The sequence below is a fragment of the Myotis lucifugus genome, unplaced genomic scaffold, assembly GCF_000147115.1.
Source record: "Myotis lucifugus unplaced genomic scaffold, Myoluc2.0 scaffold_29, whole genome shotgun sequence".
Taxonomy (NCBI): Eukaryota; Metazoa; Chordata; class Mammalia; order Chiroptera; family Vespertilionidae; genus Myotis; species Myotis lucifugus.
Window position 1 is genome coordinate 8,383,515 of NW_005871077.1, and position 23,920 is coordinate 8,407,434.

General features: G+C 43.4%; 1 protein-coding gene across 2 annotated transcripts in view; it reads left to right on the forward strand.

The window, feature by feature from the left end:
• The window catches only part of CCNY (cyclin Y), a 170,603-nt gene that overhangs the window by 144,000 nt on the left and 2,683 nt on the right, over nucleotides 1-23,920 (forward strand). For both annotated transcript variants that reach the window (XM_006086704.2, XM_023752256.1), the window contains 2 exons: nucleotides 7,762-7,928; nucleotides 20,632-20,794. In XM_006086704.2, coding sequence (XP_006086766.1) covers nucleotides 7,762-7,928; nucleotides 20,632-20,794 — 330 coding nt within the window. The remainder of the gene's footprint in view (nucleotides 1-7,761; nucleotides 7,929-20,631; nucleotides 20,795-23,920) is intronic.

The window sequence follows — 23,920 nt, forward strand, 5'->3', positions numbered from 1 at the left end:
TTTTTCATTTGCATTTGCCTGAAAGATATTTTTCCATCCCTTCACTTTCAGTCTTTGTGAGTCCCTTATTCTGAGGTGGGTCTCTTGTATACAGCAAATGTATGGGGTCATGGTTTTTTATCCATTCAGCCTCTCGATGTCTTTTGATTGGAGCATTTAGTCCATTTATGTTTAAAGTTATTATTGAAAGGTACTTGTTGGTGGCCATTTCTATTTTTTGTGCCTGTTTTCTTTCTTAGCTTTTTATTTCTTCTTTTTACACCAGTCCCTTTAGCATTTCTTGCATTGCTGGCTTGGTGGTGATAAACTCCCTTAGCCCTTTTTTGTCTGTGAAGCTTCTTATTTCCCCTTCAATTTTGAATGATAGCCTTGCTGGATAGAGTATTCCTTTATTCAGTCCTTTGCTTTGCATCACTTTGTAAATTTCCTTCCATTCTTTTCTGGCCTGATATGTTTCTGTTGAGAAATCATTTTATAATCTAATGGGAGATCGCTTGAATGTAACTTTCTGTCTCTCTCTTGCAGCCTTTAAGATTCTCTCTTTGTCCTGAACATTTGTCATGGTAATTATGATGTGTCTTGGTGTGGGTCTTTTTGGGTTCACCTTGTTTGGGACTCTCTGTGCTTGTGTGACTTTTTTCTTCCCCACCTCAGGGAAGTTTTCTGATATTATTTCTTCAAATAGGTTTTCTAACCCTTGTTTCTCTTTCTGTTCTTCTGGCACCCCTATTATTCGTATGTTGTTCTGTTTCATGTTGTCCCATAGCTCCCTTACGCTCTCCTCCTGTCTTTTAATTTTTTTCTCCAATTGCAGTTCAGTTTGGGTGTGTTTTGCTTCCCTGTCTTCTAATTCACTAATTCGGTCCTCCGCTTCTCCTAGTCTACTGTTGACACTTTCAATGGTGTTTTTTATTGCAGCTATATCACTCTTCATTTCTTCTTGGTTCTTACATAATTTATTGATTTTTTTCATCCGTTTCTTTTTGATTCTTACATAAGTTGATTTTTTCATCCGTTTCTTCTTGATTCTTGCATAAGTTGTTGATTTTTTTTCTCCATCTTGTTTATGCATTTTAGGACCCTTAATCTGAATTCTTTTTCTGTCATGCTGCATGCCTCTGTTTCACTTAGCTGCTTTTCTGGGGAGTCCTCCTTTTCTTTCCATTGGGGGTTTCTTTGTCTACCCATGTTTGATCTCACCGACATATCTAGATGTTGAGTCGTTCAGTGGCTCCTCGGGCTGTGGTTGCTCCTCGGGCGGTTGTGGTAGCAGCTGTTCCTCAGTTGGCATAGCTTCTCTGGTGGGAGCTGTTCACAGCTGTGGTGGCTCCTCTGGCTGGTGGGGGGAGGCTTCACACACAGCTGCTGTTCCTCAGACAGAGGGTGTGCTGATCACGAGGCTGCTGTTCCTTGAATGGGGGCGGGCTACAGACGCAGCTCCTACTCCTTGAACGGGGGTGGACTGCTCACGTGGCTGCTGATCCTTGGATGGGGCTGGCTGCATGCTGCTGTTGTTCCTCTGATGTGGTGGGCTACTTTTGGGGCTACTGCTCCTAGGACTTGGACAGGTTGATTGCAAGTCTGCTGCTCCTCAGATGGGGGTGGGTTTCTTGCGAGGCTGCTGCTCTTTGGACAGGAGTGAGCTGCATTCGTGGCTGCTCCTCCTCGGATGGGGGGCATGGCACTCACCCGGCTGCTGCTCGTCGGACAGGTGCAGGCTGTTGTGGCTTCTGCTCCTCGGACCGGTGCATGCTGCGCAGGGCTGCCGCTCCTCATACGTGGGCGGTTTGCTCGTGTGGCTGCTGCTCCTCAGACCGGGGTGGGCTGCTGCTGCTCTTCGAATGGGGCCGGGCCGCTCGCAGAACTGCTGCTCCTCGGATGGGGGCAGGCTGCTCACACAGCTGCTGTTCCTTGGATTGGGCAGGCTGCTCGTGCGGCTGCTGCTGCTTGGACAAGGGCAAGATGCTTGTGCAGCTGCTGCTCCTCAGATGGGGGCGTGCTTCGCAGGGCTGCTGCTCCTCAGACCTAGGAAGACTGCTCGTGTGGCTGCTGCTCCTTGGACAGGTCGGACTGCTCACGTGGTTGCTGCTCCTCGGACGGGGAAGCGGGCCGCTCACACAGCTGCTGCTCCTTGGACAGGGGCAGGCCACATGAGGCTGCTCCTCTTAGGCTCAAGGCAGGCTGCTCTCGGGGCTGATGCTCCCTGGATAAGAGCGTGCCGCTCATGTGTCTGCTGCTCATGTGGTTCTCCCCTTATTTTATAACATTCCTGTATCCTCTGTGAATATATGTCTTCCTTCCCCATGGGCCCCCTTCATTCCCTCACTGCCCGACTTGTCTCTAAAATTCCTTTCAAATCCAAATATGTCATTCACGTGCTCCCCCAGTTGCCAGGAAGTAAGAGGTAGTGGTGAAAACCAGTTGGCTAAACTCTGGGTGATAGAGACTCTAAGATTAATGACCTAGTATTACTTATTAAAATGGAGTTGGAATAATTTCAGCATTATGAGAGTTTTCTTTTGATTAGAATTTTGATTCCATAATCTTTGATTCCACTAGTTTGCTTGCATTTTACTCTTTCCCCATGCCTTTGTGAACAGTTTTGTCATGTGCCGTCAACTGAATACTCTGTGTTACTTTTTAATTGCTCACTAACCTGTATTTTCTAGAGACTCCTTAGGGTTCTTCTCATGAATATAAATCTGAAAATTGAATTGAATAAGAGTATCCTATTAGCAGTGATCTAAGGATATTATTTAGAAAAAAAATCAATTGTATAGTCTTTCATTTGGCAGAGACTTAAAATACTTAAGAGGGAGTTTACTAAAGAAGTTGCAGCTGATCTTTGAATATACCTTTACTGGCAAGTTTTGCTAAATTGCATGCTATTATTGGAGCTTATTATGAATGCCATATCTCCCAATTAACAACTGCCTTTCTTCAGTAATGGGGAGTGTATTTTAATACCTAATTCCTTTAGTTAGCCTTAATGGATATCAGACATGGTGGATGCCTGTTGGTTTTTCTCAAACATTAAATATTCTCAATATCATCCAGAACACTTAGTAATATGTATCAGCTAAGGTGTGAGGTAAATACGAAGAAAGTGGAGTCGTCACCTGTTTGCACCGAGCCAGTGAGTCTCTTTTGTGGGCCCTGGAGAGTTTTTCTTGTCTTGTGTGTATGAAGGGTTGGAGTCTTGGGCATATGGTGAAGATTATTTCACAGCCTCCTTTTTCTATTGCTTTTAAAGCAACCCTGGAGGCTTAGTTAATCCCAGTTTCAGTTTCCTGCTCTTAGTACAGTTTTATTATACACTAGAGGCCCAGTTCATGAAATTCGTACATGGGTAGGGTCCCTAGGCCAGCAATCAGGACGATCTGTGGGGCAATCGGCGGGGCGATCGGGTGGCCCCTGCTGGCACCGCCTTGTCTGGCCTGGTGTTGCCCACTCACTGGCCCTGCTCCCCGTCGCCACCTCCACCAGTTGCCTCCCTTTGCAGGGTGACTGGCAGGGCGATCGGAGGGGCTCCTGCTGGCACCCGCCTTGGCTGGCCTGGCGCTGCCTGCTCGCCAGCCCCGCCCCTGCCATCACTGCCAATTGGGGCCTCCGGGCTGCATTGAGCGTCTGCCCCCTGGTGGTCAGTGCATGTCATAGCGACCATTCGTTCTTCTGTTCATTCCACCGGTTGGTCAATTTGCATATTAGGCTTTTATTATATACAATTCTCTGACTCTCTCCTAGGAGAATGAGTAAAGTTTGTCACCCACCTTTGTAAAAGATTTAGTCTGGGTCCCAGCTGCAATTCCAATTGGCCTGGCCTGGATCTTTACCTGAAGAATTAGGATTTTCATACAAATAAAAATCATGATAAAAAAACATTAGTTTTGCCCTAACCGGTTTGGCTCAGCAGATAGAGCGTCGGCCTGCGGACTCAAGGGTCCCAGGTTCGATTCCGGTCAAGGGCATATACCCTGGTTGCGGGCGCATCCCCAGTGGGGGATGTGCAGGAGGCAGCTGATCAATGTTTCTCTCTCATTGATGTTTCTGGCTCTCTATCCCTCCCCCTTCCTCTCTGTAAAAAATCAATAAAATATATTTTTAAAAAAACAAAAAAGCATTAGTTTTAGTATAATAAATGCCATTTAAAACTAAAATCTCCAAATATTGAAAAGCTTACTGAGCTCTGTTCAAGTGACCTCCTTTATTTCACCGATGGTTGCCATGACCCAAGTACTATTACTGTTCAGTGAGAGATTTGGAAGCTTTCATTCAGGTCCATATAGTTAAGAGTGCCCAGCTGTTTGACCTCCTGAACTTAGTTGAAGGTCTTTCCATTTTCTGTGCTTCAGACAAAAGAGTGGACTCTTCCTCCTGGATCCTTTCACTGTTCACCACTGTAGCTGTCTCACAAAACAGTGTCACATTTAACTCCACTCTACCTTTCTATAAGTGCAGTCACCTTTCTCAGATGCCATTGTTTGTGGCCATTTTATTAGATGAATCACTTACACAAGAAATCTGCCCACCTGCATCAGTATTCCAGAGCCAGAGCTTCTATGTAGATGTTGTTCCTTACTCATTCTGCAGGATGATGTATCCATTAAGCAAGCACTCGTGCCATGCCCTGCCCTGCCCTGGCATCATTCTAGACACTGGGCACACAGTGGGCAAAGTGAAATGTGGTCTTTGTCCTCAGGGAACAAATAAATGGTTACTAAGGAGAGAGACCAAGGCAGCAATGTGGCAAGTGGAGGGATCACCCAGACTAATGTGAGGAGAAGTCAAGGTAGATTTGCCCTGTTATGGTTTCTTATTTTATTACTTTCCAGTAGACTGTTGTCACTTTATTGGCTATTTTGTTTTGGGGATTTTAAATACGTTAGTAGTTTCTTCTCATAATTTTAACTTTATCTTTTAGTGCATACAGTGCCCTTATTCATTCTAGGGAACACCTGGTATATGAGAGCCATAAAAATCTAGATTTTAAAGATTTAAAAATTGCTTTTTTCTTAATAGAGCCCTGAAAAAAAAGCAATAACCTTTATGAGCAAATGAACCATTATTTTATATCTTTTTATTCAGCAAATAGTTGAGTGCCAACCCACTTCTTGGCAAAGCCATATTTTAATAGAAGAGGCAGACAAGATTCTGAACCCCCTCCAAACTTCCCTGTGTGTTCACCATTGCACCTGTTTAACAGACAGTGGGGCTGTTACAGACTGCAAAGGAAGCCATAGGAAACTTCTGCTGCTTTAGAGGGAGCATTATGACTCTTGTGTCTCTGGGTTAGGAATCAGGGGGACCAGTGGAGGCTCCACGGAGGAGCTGCTATCTGATGCTGTGACTTTTCTTGATCTGCTCAGAGTTTTACTTTCACTAAAGATAGTTTCCCCTCCCCCTTTCCTTTCCCTTTTCTCTTCTTCTTCCACCTCTGCCCCTCTTTCTCCCCATTCTCCCTTCTAGATACCTCACCCCTGCTGCCTCCCCTGCCCCTCTTCACCCACATAGTCACTGTCTGAAGTGGCCTTGCTTCTTTAGTTTTATTTTTCACTGTTAAAGAGACCACTTTAGTTCCTTCTCAGATGCCTTGTATAACATTGTAAGCCTAATTCAGGCCTCAAAAACACCTAGATTTACCTTGTAATTTTTTTCTCCAAACTATTAGAAGACTTAAGAGCAGAACATAACAGACTTTATCCCTCCCTCTCCTTTTTTGTCCCTTCACCCTCTACCCAGATATTAAAAAAAGAGGAGCTCTCATGGTTTAGGCCTGGCCCCTTCTTTTCTTTCTCTCCCCTTTTCCCCAGGTTACTGGATCCATGCCCACAACTTACTCTGTGTGTCACAGACTCTCAGATTTCTATCTCAGTGCTGTTTCCTTTGTGCTCCAGACCTGCATGTATGCTGCCTAAATGGCATTCTCTGAGACATCTCAGAAAGAAAACATCCACAGTCATCCTTGTAATTATTTTTCACCAACCTCTCCCACCTGGTGTTCCCTGTCTCAGAAGGTGTCACCCATCCAGCTGTGTGACCTGGAAGTCTGGGATCTTCCACAGCAGCCCATCTTCACAGCTGTTGGGGGCACAGGAATCTCTGGAATGTGACTGCCAGTCTCCACTGTCAAACACTGGTCCTCTGTTAGGACTGCTTCGGTCATTTCCTGATGCCTCTTCCCATCAGCTCTACTCCCTTCCAGCCCCTTCTCCCCTCTGTAGCCAGAGGGGTCACTGCCCCCTCCACACTTTGTCTCCAGTGATGAGCACAGAGCCTGGTACTTGCTGCGTGCTCAGTATTTAACAGTGAATAAAGTTCGACAATACCTGTCGTTTATTGTTTTCATCCTGTAGTCTTTTTTGTTGTATAATATTAGTCAACTATGGCATTATCATGTTTTTCCACTTCCACATTCATGTCAGACTTCTCAAAATCACTCAAGAGCTTCCTAAAGTACAGCCTCCTCCCCAGAGTCCTAATGATGTAACAGGTGTGAATTATTTCCCTTTTTTAACTTTTCCCATCCCGTTTATGAGCAATAGTATTATTTAGCAGAAAATAATTTCTATTTTATTTATGTATTTAACATTTTACTCTCTGCACATGCCTTTTTAGAAATTGCATATTTTAAGACTTTACAGAAATTATAAACTATGAATAATTTTAACACTGTAGATTTTATCTGTGTTAGCAAGTTTTTTAAGAAGTATGGATAATTAAATTTGTTCCTTTCTGATGCAGTTCCAATTTATAAATGATAAACTATAGAGAAAAGAATTCCATTGTTCAGAGAAATATAACAGATTTTTGCCAAAGGAAACTTTAAAAGACATTTCTTGTTACCCAACTCAAGTGGTGGGGCTTTGTGGATATTTCTGATGTCTATCCTCAAACTAAATTGTGCCAGTTTATAAATCCTTTTTATTTGGTTTTATTTTCTATCTTCAGCTGAAATTTTTTCATTAAAGATGGGTTTATCAACCCATTTTAATGAAAATATGTGGTTTATCAAACCACAGTGAGATGCTACTTCACACTGAAATAAGCTAGACACAAAAGGAAAAATACTGTATGATTCCACCTACATAAGGTACCTAAAGAAATCAAATTCATGGAGACAAAGTAGAAAAATGGTTAATAGGGGCTGGGACAAGGGAATGCTGTATTGTACAGAGTTTCAATTTGAGAAGATGAAAATGTTCTAGAGGTGGGGATGGATGGTGTTGATCTCACAGCAGTGTGAATGTACTTAATGCCATAGAGCCTTACACTTAAAAATGGTTAAATGGTAAATTTTATACTATGTATATTTTACCACAGTGATACAAAAAGGTTTATCAACACTGCATGTAAATCTACAAAATCCTCAAAAGTTTAATTAAAAAACTACAGATAGAAAACAATAGGTTTATTCTTTCACATTCTTTGCTCTGCTTACTGAAACATTTGTTGTTTTGTTAAATTTGTATTGATATCATAGTTGATAGAGTGAGAAATTTAACCTAAGGCTCCTGGAGTTTGTTCCTGGCTTGGTGTCTTTTAAGACCCAGTACATCCACACAGCCCAATTACAGAATGTGTGCATTACACATTAGACTATTTGAGCTCTTGACTTTTTAAAAATAAATATGATCAGGTAATAAATCCCTGTTTAAAGGCTGGTGAAATGTAATCAGACAATTTTAGAATTTTTTTATGTATGCTAGTATGTGAGAGAAAACAAGTCAAGTTGCTTATCTCTGACATTTTCTTATCTTCCAGGTATACCTTGAAAGACTTTTAACATATGCAGAGATAGATATCTGTCCCGCCAACTGGAAACGAATTGTTCTCGGTGCGATTCTGCTGGCCTCCAAGGTGTGGGATGACCAGGCTGTGTGGAATGTGGATTACTGCCAGATCCTGAAAGACATCACAGTGGAGGACATGTGAGTATGTGTGTATATGTTGGAGGGGAGAGCAGTGGAACTGCTTGGGAAGGAGATTGTGTCCCTTTTGAATGTCTTTACAGTGTAGAATGAATGAATTTGACTGAAAGTCTTTTGGGAGCTGATGATATACAGTGAAGGCACGGTTGTGGAATATTATATGTAAAAACCTGTATTTCTTTTCACTGTGGATCATGAATAGGTACTGGCAAAGCTTTTCTTTACTTTCTTTAGAAAGGTGTAGAACAGTGCCTTCTGCAGTCTGGCAGTTTACATTTGAGTTGTATCCCACTGCAGACTGATAACACAGAGTTAATGTCCTGCACCATTCTTTTGTGGGCCACAGAAAGAGCAAAAGAATTAAAATATTGTTTCCTTTTTTTTAATATTGATTTCAGAGAGGAAGGGAGAGGGAGGGAGAAAGATATAGAAACATCAATGATGAGAGAGAATCATTGATCAGCTACCTCAGGCACGCCCCACGCTGGGGATTGAGTCCCCAACCTGGGCATGTACCCTGACCAGGAATCTAACTGTGACCTCCTGGTTCATAGGTTGATGCTCAACCACTGAGCCTAGCCAGCCAGGCTCTTTTTAGTTGCAGAGTGAAAACTTTCACTGCTTTGTCATTCGTATAGGTTCAGTTGTTTAAAAAGGGCATTCTGTCCCTGACGCCTGTCATGCATCTTGTTAAGATGGCATGTTCTCCCCAGCTGGGCTCAAGTGCCCACAGCTGAGTGGAAATACCATAAATCCTGCGGGGGAGGGCACCCCAGGGCTCTTAGGACAGCCTTAAGATTTCTCTTATGGCCGAAACCGGTTTGGCTCAGTGGATAGAGCGTCGGCCTGCGGACTGAAAGGTCCCAGGTTCGATTCCGGTCAAGGGCATGTACCTGGGTTGCGGGCACATCCCCAGTAGGGGATGTGCAGGAGGCAGCTGATCGATGTTTCTCTCTCATCGATGTTTCTAACTCTCTATCTCTCTCCCTTCCTCTCTGTAAAAAATCAATAAAAATATATTTAAAAAAAAAAAAAAAGATTTCTCTTATGGTTCAATCCTCAGATTTAGGTAAGGACTGTTAGCAGGAGACCTGTAGGTCTATTCCCTGGGATATCTGGGGTCTGGATTCAGAGCCTTTTAGGAGGAAGGAGCTGTTTTGGAAAACAATCAGGATGAACTACTTACAGTTGCTTGTGGTTTATAGTAACTTTTGACACTGCTCATGCTAAAATTTTTCTCACATTATTTGTTTGGCTTTCTTGAGGAAGCTTTAGGCTGGAGGAGGTTCCCAGCTGTGTCCTAATCCACAGCCATTTCCCTGAACCAAATAATCCTGGGGTTGCAGGATCTTCACGGTGCCTATTACTACTACTTTGTGGGGTATCACATGGATTTCTCTCCAGGTTGGGGTACCCGTGCCTTATTTACTGACTTTCTGGGCACCCCGTTTTATGGCTCTTGTGAAGCATACTTGTTGATGTTCTTTGGGTCTTTTGTTGCAGAGCTCATTCCTGCTGCTGACCTATGAAACTCCTTCCTGTGTCTGTAACTCTCTATTATAAAAACTAAGAAAAGTATAAAGAAGTCTTTGATAGTAATAAAAATAAAATTCTTGATTATATTTCAAATGGAAACAGCTACAAAAATAATTGTCATTCAGACCATAAAGGAGAAGGACATTTGGGTGCAAGGTTTAAGAAATGCTGACTTTATTGGTTGGTGGTTCTCTCAACTGCCAGACCAGACACCATGTGACACTGTATGGCACACCACAGGGATCATGATCATCAAGGTTGTCTCTTCTCCTTTGTATAAAGTGGATAATGTACAACCAATAACTTGGTGTGGGTGGCCGTACTGAGGTTCTACAAGAGCAGGTAGAAAGGGTTTCCCCACCACGAGGAGTTGTATCTATTAAAGTCAAAGAGGAAAATACCTCCTGAAGTCAATGTAGGTCTCAAATCTTTTCATCATTTATATCCTGTTTCTGTAAGGAAATTAGATACAAATGCAAATTACAAATACTACAGAAGCGTTAAAATAACAGAGAGCAGAGAAAAATGAAGAGTGAAGAGTCTTAGGGGTTGGGAGGAGATTCTTTTAACATGAGAGCTAAGAGAACACACTGATGTAAGTACATGAATTTCCAAGACTTATTGTATTAGTGTCATCCCAGTGAGTCTTTAAATGCTTTTAAAATTATATGTTAAAATCACATAGTCATCTATCAGTAAAAATTACTTAAATGAGCCTTCCAATTCCTTCAGTTTGGTAAAAGCAGAAATTGTAAACCACCTAAGATATTAGCCTGTCATTAGAGTTACTTACTTTTTTAAAACCAAAAATTGGAATAAGTCCCTTTACTTGCCTTCTCAGAGGTTCTTCACCTTGGAACAACAAACTTGGTAAGGGTAGGTGACTCGTCTTCCTTCCCCTCCCAGAGTGGGAGAAGAGTAACAAGGAAAGAGAACCTGTACACTTGGTGTATCCTTGGGCAAGTCAGTTTTAAGAGAGAGAAATGAAAGTTAGTGATCTAGGAATCTGTTCCCTAATGCTGTTGGGTTCCTAGGCTTGCTTAGAGAAAGCCTGTGTGTGCGCTAACGGAAAGCATATTCCAGCATGAAGACCAATGTTCCTTTGAGCCTTCTAACACAGCAGTCGCCAACCTTTCGGACCTCACGGACCACCAGTGGACCACAGACCACCTATGGCATTTTGTTATGGCAGCCCAGAGACTAACATAGATTTTGGTACTGGGAAGGGGAGTGCTGCTGTAATAAATACCTAAAGATGCGGAAGCAGCTTTTGAACAGGGTAGTGGGAGAAGAGTTTGAGGCTCATATTGGAAAAACCCTAGATTGCCTGAAAGAGATGATAAGTAGAAATAGTGTTAAAGGCAATTCTGGTGAGGACCCAGCAAGAAAAGAGTGGAATTGTAGAGAAGACTTCTGTAATCTTGGAGTTTACATAAGCAGAATGTCATTAGAAACATGAATATTAAAGCTACTTGTGAAATGAGATCTTAGAGATGGGGAACATGCTATTGGACATTGGAGGATAGGTGATCCTTGCTGTAAAGTGGCAAAGAAGGTGGCCAAATTGAGTTTTAATGTTTTGTGGAAAGTAGAGTATTTATTTATTATATTTTTATTGATTTCAGAGAGAAAGGGGGAGAGAGATAGAAACATCAATCATGAGAGGGAATCATTGGCCGGCCGCCTCTTGCACACCTCCTACTGGGGATTGAGCCCACAGCCTGGGCATGTGCCCTGACCTGGAATCAAACATGACCGCCTGGTTCATAGGTTGATGTGCAACCACTGAGCCATGCAGGCTGGGCATTTTTTTTTTTAATATATTTTTTTCAATTACAGTTGACATACAGTATTAGTTTTAGGTGTACAACATATTGATTAGACATTTGTATAACTTATGAAAAGATCACTCCAATAAGTCTAGTACCCATTTGGCACAATACATAGTTATTACAATATTATCTATATATATAAAAGCCAAGCGACCAGAATGACCGGTCGCTATGATGCACACTGGCCGGCCAACCTCCTTTGGCCCCTCCCCCTCGGCCCCGGGGGCTGGCTGGCCGGACCCCACCCATGCACGAATTCGTGCATCAGGCCTCTAGTTGACTATATTCCCTATGCTGTATTTTACATCCTCATGACTGTTTTTATTATTGGAAATTTGTACTACTTAATTTTTCACCCAACTCCTCAACCCCCTTCCATTTGGCAACCATCAATTTGTTTTTGTATCTATGAGCTTGTTTCTGTTTTGGTTAATTTATTTTGATTTTTAGATTGCACATACAAGTGAAACCATATGATATTAGTCTTTCTCTGGTTCACTTATTTAACTTTGCATAAAAAGCTCTATGTCCATCCATTGCAAATGGTAGGATTTCTTTTTATCGCCGAGTAATATTCCATTGTGTATATGTACTACATCTTCTTTTCCATTCTTCTACCGATGGACATTTAGGTAGCTTCCTTATCTTGGCTATTGTAAACAGTGCATTAGTGAACATATGGATGCATATATATTTTCAAATACATTTTTTTCGTTTCTTTGGATAAATACCCAGAACTGGAATTTCTGGGTCTTTCTGTGTCTTGTTACAGCCTTTGTTTTAAAATCTACATCTGTTGTACGTATTGCTCCTTCAGCTTTTTTCAGATTTCTATTTGCATAAAATACCTTTTCCTTCTCTTTACTTTTAGTCTGTGTATCTTCAATTTGAAGTGAATCTATTATAGATAAAATATATATAGGTATTGCTTTCTTATCTATTCAGCCAACCTGTATCTTTTGATATGAGCATTTAATCCATTAACATGTAAAAACTATTGATAGGTATGCAGTGATTGCCATTTTATTATTTATATTTTTGATCTTTTCTTCTTCCTAAAGAAGTCCCTTTAACATTCCTTGTTTGTTTGTTTGCTCAAATATATTTTTATTGATTTCAGACAGGAAGGGCGAATGAATCACTGATTGGCTGCCTCTTGCATGCCCTCCACTGGGTATCAAGCCCACAACCCAGGCATGATCCCTGACCAGGAATCAAACCGTGACCTTCTGGTTCATAGGTTGATGCTCAACCACTGAGCCACGCCTGCCGGGCCCTTTAACATCTCTAATAATAAAAGCATAATATGCTAATTAGACCAGACGTCCTTCCAGTCGACCTGCCGGATGAAGCTGGGGCTGCAAGGGAAACCCGGGCCCTGGGTGCCTGCCGGTGATTAGAGCTTGGAAGCCTGGGTTCCAGGTGCCTGCCAGCAGCCTGAGGGAAGACCAGGTCCCGGGTGCCAGAGGGACGCCAGTGCTGGCAGGTGGGGGAAGGAAGGCCTACTCTTGTACGAATTTCGTGCATCGGGCCTCTAGTGTCTTATAATACTGACTTGATAGGAATGAACTCCTTTGCTTTTTCTTGTCTGGGTAGAGTATTCTTGGTTGTAGGTCCTTGTTTTTCATCTCTCTTAATATTTCTTGCCACTCCCTTCTGGCTTGCAAAGTTTCTGTGAAGAAATCAGCTGACAGTCTTATGGGAGCTTCCTTGTAAGTAACTAACTGTCTTTCTCTTGCTGCTTTTAAGATTCTCTCTTTGTCTTTAACCTTTGCCATTTTAATTTTTAAAAAATCTTTATTGTTGAAAGTATTACATATGTCCCCCTTTTCCCCCTATTGAGCTCTTCTAGCCTGCCCTCACCCCTGCCCCAGGCCTTCACCACCCTATTGTCAGTGACACCATGGGTTATATGCATATATGCATACAAGTTCTTTGGTTAATCTCTTCCCACCCACCTACCCTTCCCTGCCTTCCCTCTGAGGTTCAACAGTCTGTTCTGTGCTTCTATGTCTCTGGATCTATTTTCATCAGTATATTTTATTCATTAGATTCTATATATGAGTGAGATCTTGTGATGCTTATCTTTCTCTGACTGGCTTATTTCACTTAGCATAATACTCTCCAGGTCCATCCATGCTGTTGCAAATGATAAGAATTCTTTTTTTTCTTTTTTCAGTTACATAGTATTACATTGTGTAAATGTACCACATGCCATTTTAATTATGATATGTCTTGGTGTGGGTCTTTCTTGGTTCATCTTGATTGGGACTCTGCACTTCCAGGACTTGTGTAGCTTTTTCCTTCACTAGGTTAGGGAAATTTTCAGTCATTATTTCTTCAAATATGTTCTTAATCCCTTGCTCTCTTTCTTCTTTTAGTAATCCTATGATGCGAATGTTGTTACACTTGATGTTTCCCAAAGGTTCCTTAAAGTATCCTCATTTTAAAAATATTCTTTTTTCATTTTGCTGCTCTCATTGGATATATTCTGCTGCCTTATCTTCCCAATTGCTGATTTAATCCTCTGCTTCCTCTAATTGGCTATTGATTCCTTCTAGTGTATTCTCCACTTCAGATAGAGTGTTCTTTATTTCTGACTGGTTCTTTTTTATGCTTACTATCTCTTTGTTGAAGTTCTCACTGAACTCATCTGTTTTTTTCCTAAGTTCCTTGAGAATCCTTATAACCATAGTTTTGAACTCTGTATCTGGTAGATTGATCACCTTCATATAATTCTTTTTTGGTGGTTGTTTTTTTTTCTCTTGTTCTTTCATTTGGGGCTTTTTTTTTTTTTAATCTTTCCATTTGGCTGCCTCTCTGTATTTGTTTCTTTGTATTAGGTAGATCTGCTATATCTCCCAGTATTGGTAGGGTTGCCTTATGTAATAGGTATGTTGTGGAGCTTAGTGGCACAGCTCCCTAATCACCTGAGTTAGGTGCTCCAGGAATATCCCTTTTGTGGGTTATTTGTGCCCTCCTGTCGAAGTTGAGTCTTGATTGTTGCTGGCCCTGTTTGTGGATGGAGTTGACACTCAGGCTGGCTGATTGTGAGGATTGACCCTGACCACCAGTATATGAGCTGCTGTGTGTGAGAAGTGGAATTACCCCTCAGCAGAGTCTGGTGCCCTCAGAGATAGCCCTTGGATGTGCCAACTGGGTCATGTTCTGATGTGTGTGTTGTTTCTGGGGCCTCTTGGGAGGGACTTCCATGCAGGTCAATGTCAGAAGGTACCCCACATCCATCCCTGGGCTACCTGTTTGGAGCTACAAAGTGATCTATAGGTAGCTTCAAACAGGTACCTGCCTCTGATGCTGGGGTGCATATAGGAAGGGCCAAGCTGCATTCCAAAGTTTGCTTCCATCAGCACCAAGTTTGGGCAGGTCAGCAAAAGGCCCAAAGCACCCCAAGATTTGTCTCCACCTTTCAGCTGCCACTAGGTTCAGTCACTGAAGAATTCCTGGTGGTACAAGTTGCATGAGATAGAATCTCAGTGAGCCATCAGATAGGGGTGAGAGGTGTTCACCAGGTTGATAGAGATTTAAACTCAGTGCCAGTGTTGGGTTTCAAGCCACCCAGCAAAAGTCTAGTGTACACCAAGGCCAGGCAACAACCGCCTAGGCCCTTGGGAACCTTTGTTGTGGGAGGGGTCTTGGAGCCTCAGGTTGAGGTCAGCAGAGTTCATCAGGCTCAAACAGATGAAGATTTGGATATGTGGAGGGAGGAATTTGCACAGGAATGGTGGAGGCATGTGGGAAACATGGCCCTTGCAAGGTGCAAACTCAGCAAGGTGGGACCTCCTTAGGATCCCTCCAAGAAAGTCTGCACCACAGGCCCAGGCTGGCTGCAGCCAGCTGACTCCTCCACAGGGCTCAGACCTCAGCAGGGCAGGGCCACAGGCATTTGGGAGGGTGGGGCTATTGCATTATTCCAGGCTGCTGCTGTATGGAAGAGAAATATGGCATCTGTGGATTATGTGGAAGAGGAGACTGGGTGGATGTCCCTTCAGCCCTCTCCTCAGAGCCACACAACCCAGTCTGTGTCTGGATGAGTCCCATTCACTCTGAGCCACTGCCCTCCCTCCTGCCAGAGCCTGGGGTGAGGTGGCTGTGAATGAGATTTTATGCATTGGCCCTTTAAAAGAGCACCTGAGTTTTTAGCCAACTCCTGTCTCTCCTTGGCAGACAGAATCCTCACAGGTTTTCCCAGTCAGATGCTGTGTGGACTCCTTTTCCCCAATACTGGTTGGTGCTCAGTGTTGGGGAGCCCAGCATGGGGTTAAGACCCTTCACTCCTCAGGGGGGTCCTTTGAAGCTATGATATCTCTCCAGATTTTCAACCACCACACATGAGTGCAGGGCCAGCCTTTTCATGCCTCCATACTTTCTACCAGTCTAGATGTGGCTTCTTCTGTAAATCATTGGTTATAAGACTTTTGTTCAGCTAGTCTTCAATTGGTTATTCAGGTTGATTGTTCTATATTTTAGTTGTAAATCCAGTTTGGTCCTGGGAGGAGGTGAGTGTAACTTCTACCTCCTCTGCCTCCATCTTTAATCCTTTGAAATTCTTGTTTTGTTAAAATGTTATCTGGGTTCCAGTATTTCACAGATCTCTTATTAAATTTCATTTAAATGAGGCATGAATAAATGTCATTTAAAGTAAAAATCATCCTGGCCAGTGTGGCTCAGTGGGTGGAGCATTGTTCTATGCACTGAAAGGTTGCCGGCTTAATTCCTAGTCAGGGTACAAGCCTGGGTTGCCAGTTTGGTCCCCAGTTGGGGTGCATACAGGAGGCAGCCTATTGATGTTTTTCTCTCACACTGATGCTTCTCTCTCACACTCCCCCCACCTTTCTTTTTTCTTTTTTAAATATATATATATTTTTTTTAATTAAATCTTTATTGTTCAGATTATTACAGTTGTTCCTCTTTTTCCCCCCCATAGCTCCTCTCCACCTGGTTCCCACCCCACACTCCACCCTCACCCCCCCCCACTGTCCTCATCCATAGGTGCACGATTTTTGTCCAGTCTCTTCCGCATCCCCCACACCCCTTTCCCCCCCAAGAATAGTCGGACCACTCCCTTTCTATGCCCCTGATTCTATTATAATCACCAGTTTATTCTGTTCATCAGATTATTTATTCACTTGATTTTTAGATTCACTTGTTGATAGATGTGTATTTGTCGTTCATAATTTGTATCTTTACCTTTTTCTTCTTCCTCCTCTTCTTAAAGGATACCTTTCAGCATTTCATATAATACTGGTTTGGTGGTGATGAACTCCTTTAGCTTTTCCTTATCTGTGAAGCTCTTTATCTGACCTTCAATTCTGAATGATAGCTTTGCTAGATAAAGTAATCTTGGTTGTAGGTTCTTGGCATTCATCACTTTGAATATTTCTTGCCACTCCCTTCTGGCCTGCAAAGTTTCTGTTGAGAAATCAGCTGACAGTTGTATGGGTACTCCCTTGTAGGTAACTGAGTTTCTTTCTCTTGCTGCTTTTAAGATTCTCTCTTTGTCTTTTGCTCTTGGCATTTTAATGATGATGTGTCTTGGTGTGGTCCTCTTTGGATTCCTTTTGTTTGGGGTTCTCTTTGCTTCCTGGACTTGTAAGTCTATTTCTTTCACCAGATAGGGGAAGTTTTCTGTCATGATTTCTTCTAATAGGTTTTCAATATCTTGCTCTCTCTCTTCTTCTGGCACCCCTATAATTCGGATGTTGGTATGCTTGAAGCTGTCCCAGAGGCTCCTTACACTATCTTCGTATTTTTGGATTCTTTTTTCATTTTGCTTTTCCGGTTGGGTGTTTTTTGCTTCTTCGTATTTCAAATCTTTGACTTGATTCTTGCGATCCTCTAGTCTGATGTTGGAACCCTGCATAATATCCTTTATTTCAGTCAGTGTATGCTTAATTTCTAGTTGGTCCTTTTTCGTAACCTCGAGGGTCTCACTAGATTTCTTGAGGGTCTCACTACATTTATCGGCGGTCTCACCAGTCTTTTTGAGGGTCTTATTAAATTTATCGGCAGTTTCTAGAAAGTTCTTGAAAAACCTTAAAAGTGTGGTTTTAAACTCTGTATCCAGTCGTTTGCTTTCCTCTATTTCTGTCATTTGTGACCTGTTTCTTTGTCTCCGCATTTTTTATGCTTCCCTGTGTTGATAGAGTGGCTTTCTGTGCTAGGTGTCCTATAGGGCCCAGTGGCTCAGCCTCCCCAATTACCTGAGGTGGACACTCTTGGTGCACCCCTTTGTGGGCTTTGTGCACAGTCTTGTTGTAGTTAAGCCTTGATTGTTGTAGGTATCACTGAGAGGAATTGACCTCCAGGCCAATTGGCTGTGAGAATCAGCTGTGTCTGCAGTGGGAGAACTTCTGTGCTGAAGACACCCTTCTGGGGCAAGACTTGCTTCAGTGGGGCTTTGGTGCTCACTGAGTCTGCCCCCTGAGTGTGTCCCTTATGGATCTGAGGTGTTGTAATTGGATGGTCCCACTCTGACCACTGGGTACACTGGCTCTTGGATCTAAGGAGGTGCTAATTTAGCCTCTGCCTGAGGCTACCCAGCAGGAGCTATGGAGAGATCTGCAGATTTCCCTTCCTTGTTTGGGGTTTGGAGGTGCCCAGATGAGGCCCAGCTGTGAAGCAATGCAAGCTGCTGTGGGGCCTTGGGCCTTCTCTTGGAAGTTCTGGGTCTGTCTGGCCCAGCTGCAGTTTGTTAGGTAATTTTCAGATTGCAAAGGGCCAGGGCATTCATATGCAAAAGCCTCTGCTGCAGTTTGGGTGGGGCGGGGTCTCAGGGAATCAACAGGGCGGAACAAGCAGCTTTGGCTGATCCTCAGCCCTGCCCTAAGGGGCCCCACCATCTCAGTGTCCCGGTAATCGGTAATCACTGCAAGCACCTTTGAGAGAAAGCCGCCCTCGAGTTCCGAGTTCTGCCCGCTGCCAGACAGTCCACTTTCTCCCTGTATGAGTCTGGGTCCTCAGAGACTCACCCGGAACTGGAGTTCAGAGCAGTCGGGGGCTTGTGACTCCCGCCCGATTCAAAAAGACAGCCGCGTCCTCAGTTGCCAGCCCTTGCTGCGTGCGCCTCCGTACCTCTGCACTTTACTTCCGCACCTCCTCTGAGTCTCAGTGTGCTTTTCTCTTTCCTTCTAGTTGTAGAATTTCCACTCAGCCAGCCTTCCTGTGGTTCTGGATGATGTCCGTTTTGTCTTTTAGTTGTATTTTTGAATTTGTTGTGGGAGGCAGCAATTTCCGGTGTTTACCTATGCCGCCATCTTGGTTTCTCCTAAATATATTTTTATTGATTTCTGAGAGGAAGAAAGAGGGAGAGGGAGAAACATCAATGATGAGAGAGAATGATTGATCGGCTGCCTCCAAATTGAACTGTGACCTCCTGGTTCATAGGTGAGTGCTCAACCATTGAGCAACACTGGTCAGGCCCCCCCTCTTTCTCTCTCTCTAAAAACATAAAATAAAAATAACTAAAAATCATTCCAAATAAAGCAAAGTAATGAGAGAGAAACATGGATCAGCTGCCTCCCGCACACCTCCCACTGGGGATGTGTCCGCAACCAAGGTACATGCCCTTGACTGGAATCGAACCCGGGACCCTTCAGTCTGCAGGCCGACGCTCCATCCACTGAGCCAAACCGGTCAGGGCCTAAGTGTGACTTCTTGGTCTTTCCATCTGAGACATTCAGGCCTTCCATAGCAACTTGCTGAAGTTTCTTCATTTTGACTTGCCCAGTAGCTTCCTTCTCTAAAGCCACTCACCTTGCTCACATCCCAGCCTTTCTGCTCATCTGCTCAGCATTCCTATCCCTTGTTGTCACAGCATCATGAGACTGGGGCATAGTCCTCCTTGGTCTCTGATGGCCTGAGTACAGGGGCCAGAACTGGGGACTCGGTGTTTCAGGAGAGATGCAGAGGCTGGGCCAACAGGGGTAAGGCCTAGCACTGGGGACTGGGCTTGTCAGCCTTCAGCTCCACTTACAGGAGATAGTGACAACATTTTCTGTGCTCCTGTGGTCTTGGGTGTGGTTTGAGTGGTCCCCACTACTGGAAATAACCCCAGCCCTTGTTCTCTCCACCAGCCTCCATGCTTGCCAAACTCAATTCAGTTCTCACTTTACTGATCCCTGTGAAGCCTTCCCTGATGCCCCTGCCCAGCTGAGCTTAGTTGCTGCCTTCCCTAACAGTAATCATTGAGCACCAACTCTGTCAGATACTGTGCGAGGGGCTGGGCATGTGAAATTAGATGTCATGGTTTCTAACTCTGAGGAGACAAGTAGGGGAAACTGACTTAAGGCAACATTTACAGTAGAGTGTGAGGAAGGACAGAAATACAGCACTGTGTAGTGTGCTTTAGGGGCACAGTGTACTTCTGGCGGGAGGGGGGAGCACTGAAACTGAGTGCCCAGCCCAGGATCAGTGCTCAAGAACAGACCACGGAGGGCTTTTCATCCCATAGGTAGGAACTGTAGGGAAATAGACCTAATTTAAAAGATAACTGACATGTGGGCATTCTCAAAGTAAAAGTTTTAAAATTTACTGTGGCTATCTATCAATTAGTTTTCATCAAAATATGGATCTTAACATGTGTTTGCTCCTTGACCACTCTCTATGGTTGAGTGGTTCTCACAGTGTGGTCAGCATCCAATTAGAAATTGTTAGAAGTGCACATTCTCAGGATCACCCCAGACCTGCTGAATCAGAGACAAGGGTGGGCCTAGCTATCTGTCTGCAGCTCTTTGTCTGCAGGTGATTAGGTGGGTGCTCAGATTTGGGAACTATGGCTTTCATTCTGTGGAGTTGGTGAGTTCTCTTTGAGAGAGGCTGGCTAGGCTGCGATTCACTTTCCTCCCTCCTTTGCCTGAGGAACTCTCTTGTCAAGGAGGTGGGTAAAGGGCATTGAGGGAGGGCATCCTCTGTGTCTAGCAGAGGCCTTTCCTCTAAGCTGTGATCTTGGTTGCTCACTAGACTCCACTTGACAGCTCTTGACTGCTTCTTCTGCCCCGTGTCTGAGCTGATGATGCATGCTGAGATTTGCAGCCAGAGCCTGATATGTGTGTGTTAGGTCTCGGTGAAACAAATTACCCTGAAATATTCACCCCAATTAATCAGGGCTTATCCTTGTGGGCACCTAATTAAGTGGATTCGGCTTCTAATACCAATTTGGTGGTTAAACTGCAACTCTGGTGTCCAACAAGGTAATTAATTACATGGCTTTTCTTCCTGAGGATGCACTTTTCTGGAGTCTTGTGTCCAGCAGCTTGCCTTGGCAGGCCATACAGCCTAGGATGGCAACTAAATGTGTGCAATTTTTGTCTTTGCAGGAATGAGTTAGAGCGACAGTTTCTTGAATTGCTCCAGTTCAACATCAATGTTCCTTCCAGTGTTTATGCCAAGTATTATTTTGATCTTCGTTCTCTGGCAGAAGCAAATAACCTGAGCTTTCCTTTGGAGCCCCTGAGCAGGGAAAGGGCTCACAAGCTTGAGGTAATGTATTTTAACATACTGCTTTTGGGTGCACTATTGCCGACTCATCATCTGGGTGCCATGGAAGGGTAAAGGGTGTGATTACAATGCTGATTTCTCCCACTGTGTTGTTATGAAATAAGGGCAAGGTACCCTGGATTTAGAGGTCGTCAAATAATTTAATGATAATTTGTACAACCTTATATTTTCAATAACCTTAATATCAGTTTTTATTTAATGCACATTGATTCTATTTTTTAAATGAAAGATTTTTTAAGTTTCAGTTTTTAAAAAATAAGCCCACAAAAAAGATTTCCCAGCATACGCTTTTATAAGGAAACAGATACTAGAAGGCCCCAATTATTCCCTAATTATTAGGAATCCAGAAACGATTGATTTTGCTTTTTAGTTTTTCAAATTATTTTTCCCATAGCCCAGTTAGAGCTAGGGCCAGCCCCTTTGGCCTTGGTCTGGGTTTAAGGCCTACATTGTTAAGTTGTATGAATTTTGTGTCTTATACTTATATGGAGCTTAGCTCCATATTTGCACCTAGCTCTTGACCCACTGTTCCAGAGCAGTGTGTAGAGGCCCTCTGCATTTCCATCTCCAGGCACCATATTGGTCTCATTCTGCGTTGACCAAAGCCGTAGATGGTATAGTCATGTCTCAAGATTGGTGAGACCTAAGAGGTCCATACCTCATTTTCTATCCTGTTGAAACATCCTCCCCTGGCCAGTACTGGGTCAAGATGGTCAGAGTGATGGTCTAACAGGGTTAACGGCTGAAAACAAAATAAGGTCTAGAGGTGGGAGGAAGAGGGTTTGGATTAAGCTATGGATTTCAAGCTTAAGAAAGCAAAAACTTAACATAAAAATTTAAAAAGTAAATAATGCTAATTCCTAAAAGGAAACGTAATAAAACTAAATTTGGAAAAGACTGGATGCATAGCATTGGTTTTAAAATAAAAATCCAGGGAGGTTTTCAGAACTTGGTCACTTTTCTGTCATTATGTACCAGCCTTTAGAGTGGAACTGCTCATTAAATCTCCCATTTCTCTTGTATTCAAGAACATAAGATAGAACTCTGAAGGACTTGCTCCAAGGCACATACTGTCAAACCTTCACAAGCACACACATGAAGTAGAATTTGATATCAGGGTGAACATGAACGCTGTTTCAGTATGTGCAGTGGTCCTCATACCCCTCGTGTGCTGAGATGGGCTCAGTCACTCCTTCAGTGCCGAGGTGAGGAGAAGAGCTTGGAGCTCCTGGGAGCCACTCAACCCTGAAGGAAAGCAGAGCTGTGGCTCTCTGAGTGAGAATATTTAATGGTTCAGGTCAGTTAAATGGGGAGCACATAGACTGGCTGAGACTGAGGGAGTCGTGCCTACTTCTTTTCACTCCATTAGCTTATCTGAGTGGAAAGAGAGGAGAACTCACCTGCTCCTGGTGTGGCCATGCCAAATGCCCCAGGGGCAGGAGGAAGGCCAGTAATCTGACAAAATGTTCCCTCCCTCTCCTCCTGAGACACAGAGAAGCGAGCTCTGGGAAAGCAGATAGCACCCCTTTGAAATAATTTCTTAGGAATGGGGTTTCATTGTTTTCCAGACCCTAGCGTTCCTGTTAGTCCATTTGGTTAGCACACTTGAACCCCATAATAGAAAGCAGACTGAAACCTCAGAGGAGATGCCATAACCTGAAGTTTTGTGCCGGTTCAAATGTCCCACCAGCTGGCTATTTTGATATGCTGGTTGCAGCATAGAGTGTAGAAATAGGAGCACCAGGAACCAGGGCAAATGCAAAGTGGTCTTTTCATTAGCAGGTCATTTCTCTCTGAAATAAATTAGTATCCCTCTATGCATATGGAGGATGTGATTAAAGATAATATCAGTTTGCATAGTAAAATCTAGAATGAAATAACACATTGCTAATTTGTTATGATATTGCATTCAGACTCATGCTGTTTGTAAGCTGAGAAACAACAAATAAAACAATAAAGAAAATAATTTGCTTTAAAAAATGGTTGTTCAAATGCCCGTAAGGAATCTGATTTTTCTCTTCTTTAAGTATGCCACATATATTTCATATATGAAACATTTAAAATGAATTCTCAGTATTACAGCCCACTTGCTACCCTAATTCATCTCTCATTTGGAGGAAGACATCCTTGACTCCTGTCTCTCCTCCATTCCACCCTCCATGCTGCCAGTGGAGTTGCTTTTCTAAAATGCAGTTGTAGGTTGTGGAACATTAATTCTTTTTTTTCTTTTTTTGTTAATCCTCACCTGAAGATATTTTTCCATTGATTTCCAGAGAGAGTGGAAGGGAGAGGTAGAGACAGAGATAGAGAAACATCAATGTGAGAGAGACATCGATTGGTTGCTTCCCACATGTGCCCCAACCAGGACCTGGGATTGAGCCTGCAACTAAGGTACATGCCCTTGATGGAATCAAGGGACCCTTCAGTCTGCAGGCTGACCCTCTACCCACTGAGCCAGACCAGCTAGGGCTGGAACGTAAATTCTTAAAATCGCTGGCAGTTTTGCATCACCACAAAATAACACCTTAGCCAGCCAGTGTGTGAGCAGCCGTGTCAGCCTGGCTCTGTCAGCTCTGCTCTCTCCATCCCCTGCTGCCTGCTGGTTGCCTTCCCCAAGCCATCAGCTACCTCTCACCATGCCAGCACACTGCCTTGCTTAAAATGCCAGATCCCTCCTGATAAATTCCTCTTCCCTCCAAGCACAGCCCTTGAAGCCTAGGTCTGATGTCCATTATCAGTCATGAGTGTCCCTTCATGGATTCCCCAAAATAGAATCAATTGCTTAGTCCCCTCTATTTTTAGTACTTTGACCATTCCTTTGTTATGTCCATGCCTCTGTTATGTGCATATCTTGAGTGGAACTTATATATCCGTTCGACACATATTTACTCAGGGCCCTCTGATATCAGGTGCTGGTTACAGCTCTGCCCTGAGAATGGTCATGAACAAAGCTCATAGAGCCTGCTCTTGCAGTTTGCATTCTGCTGGGAGGAGACAAACAGTGAACAATAAACATAATAAATAAATAAAATTTGAAATAACTAATATGTTAGAACAGGGGTGGGGAATCTTTTTTCTGCCAAGGGGCATGTGGATATTTACAGCATC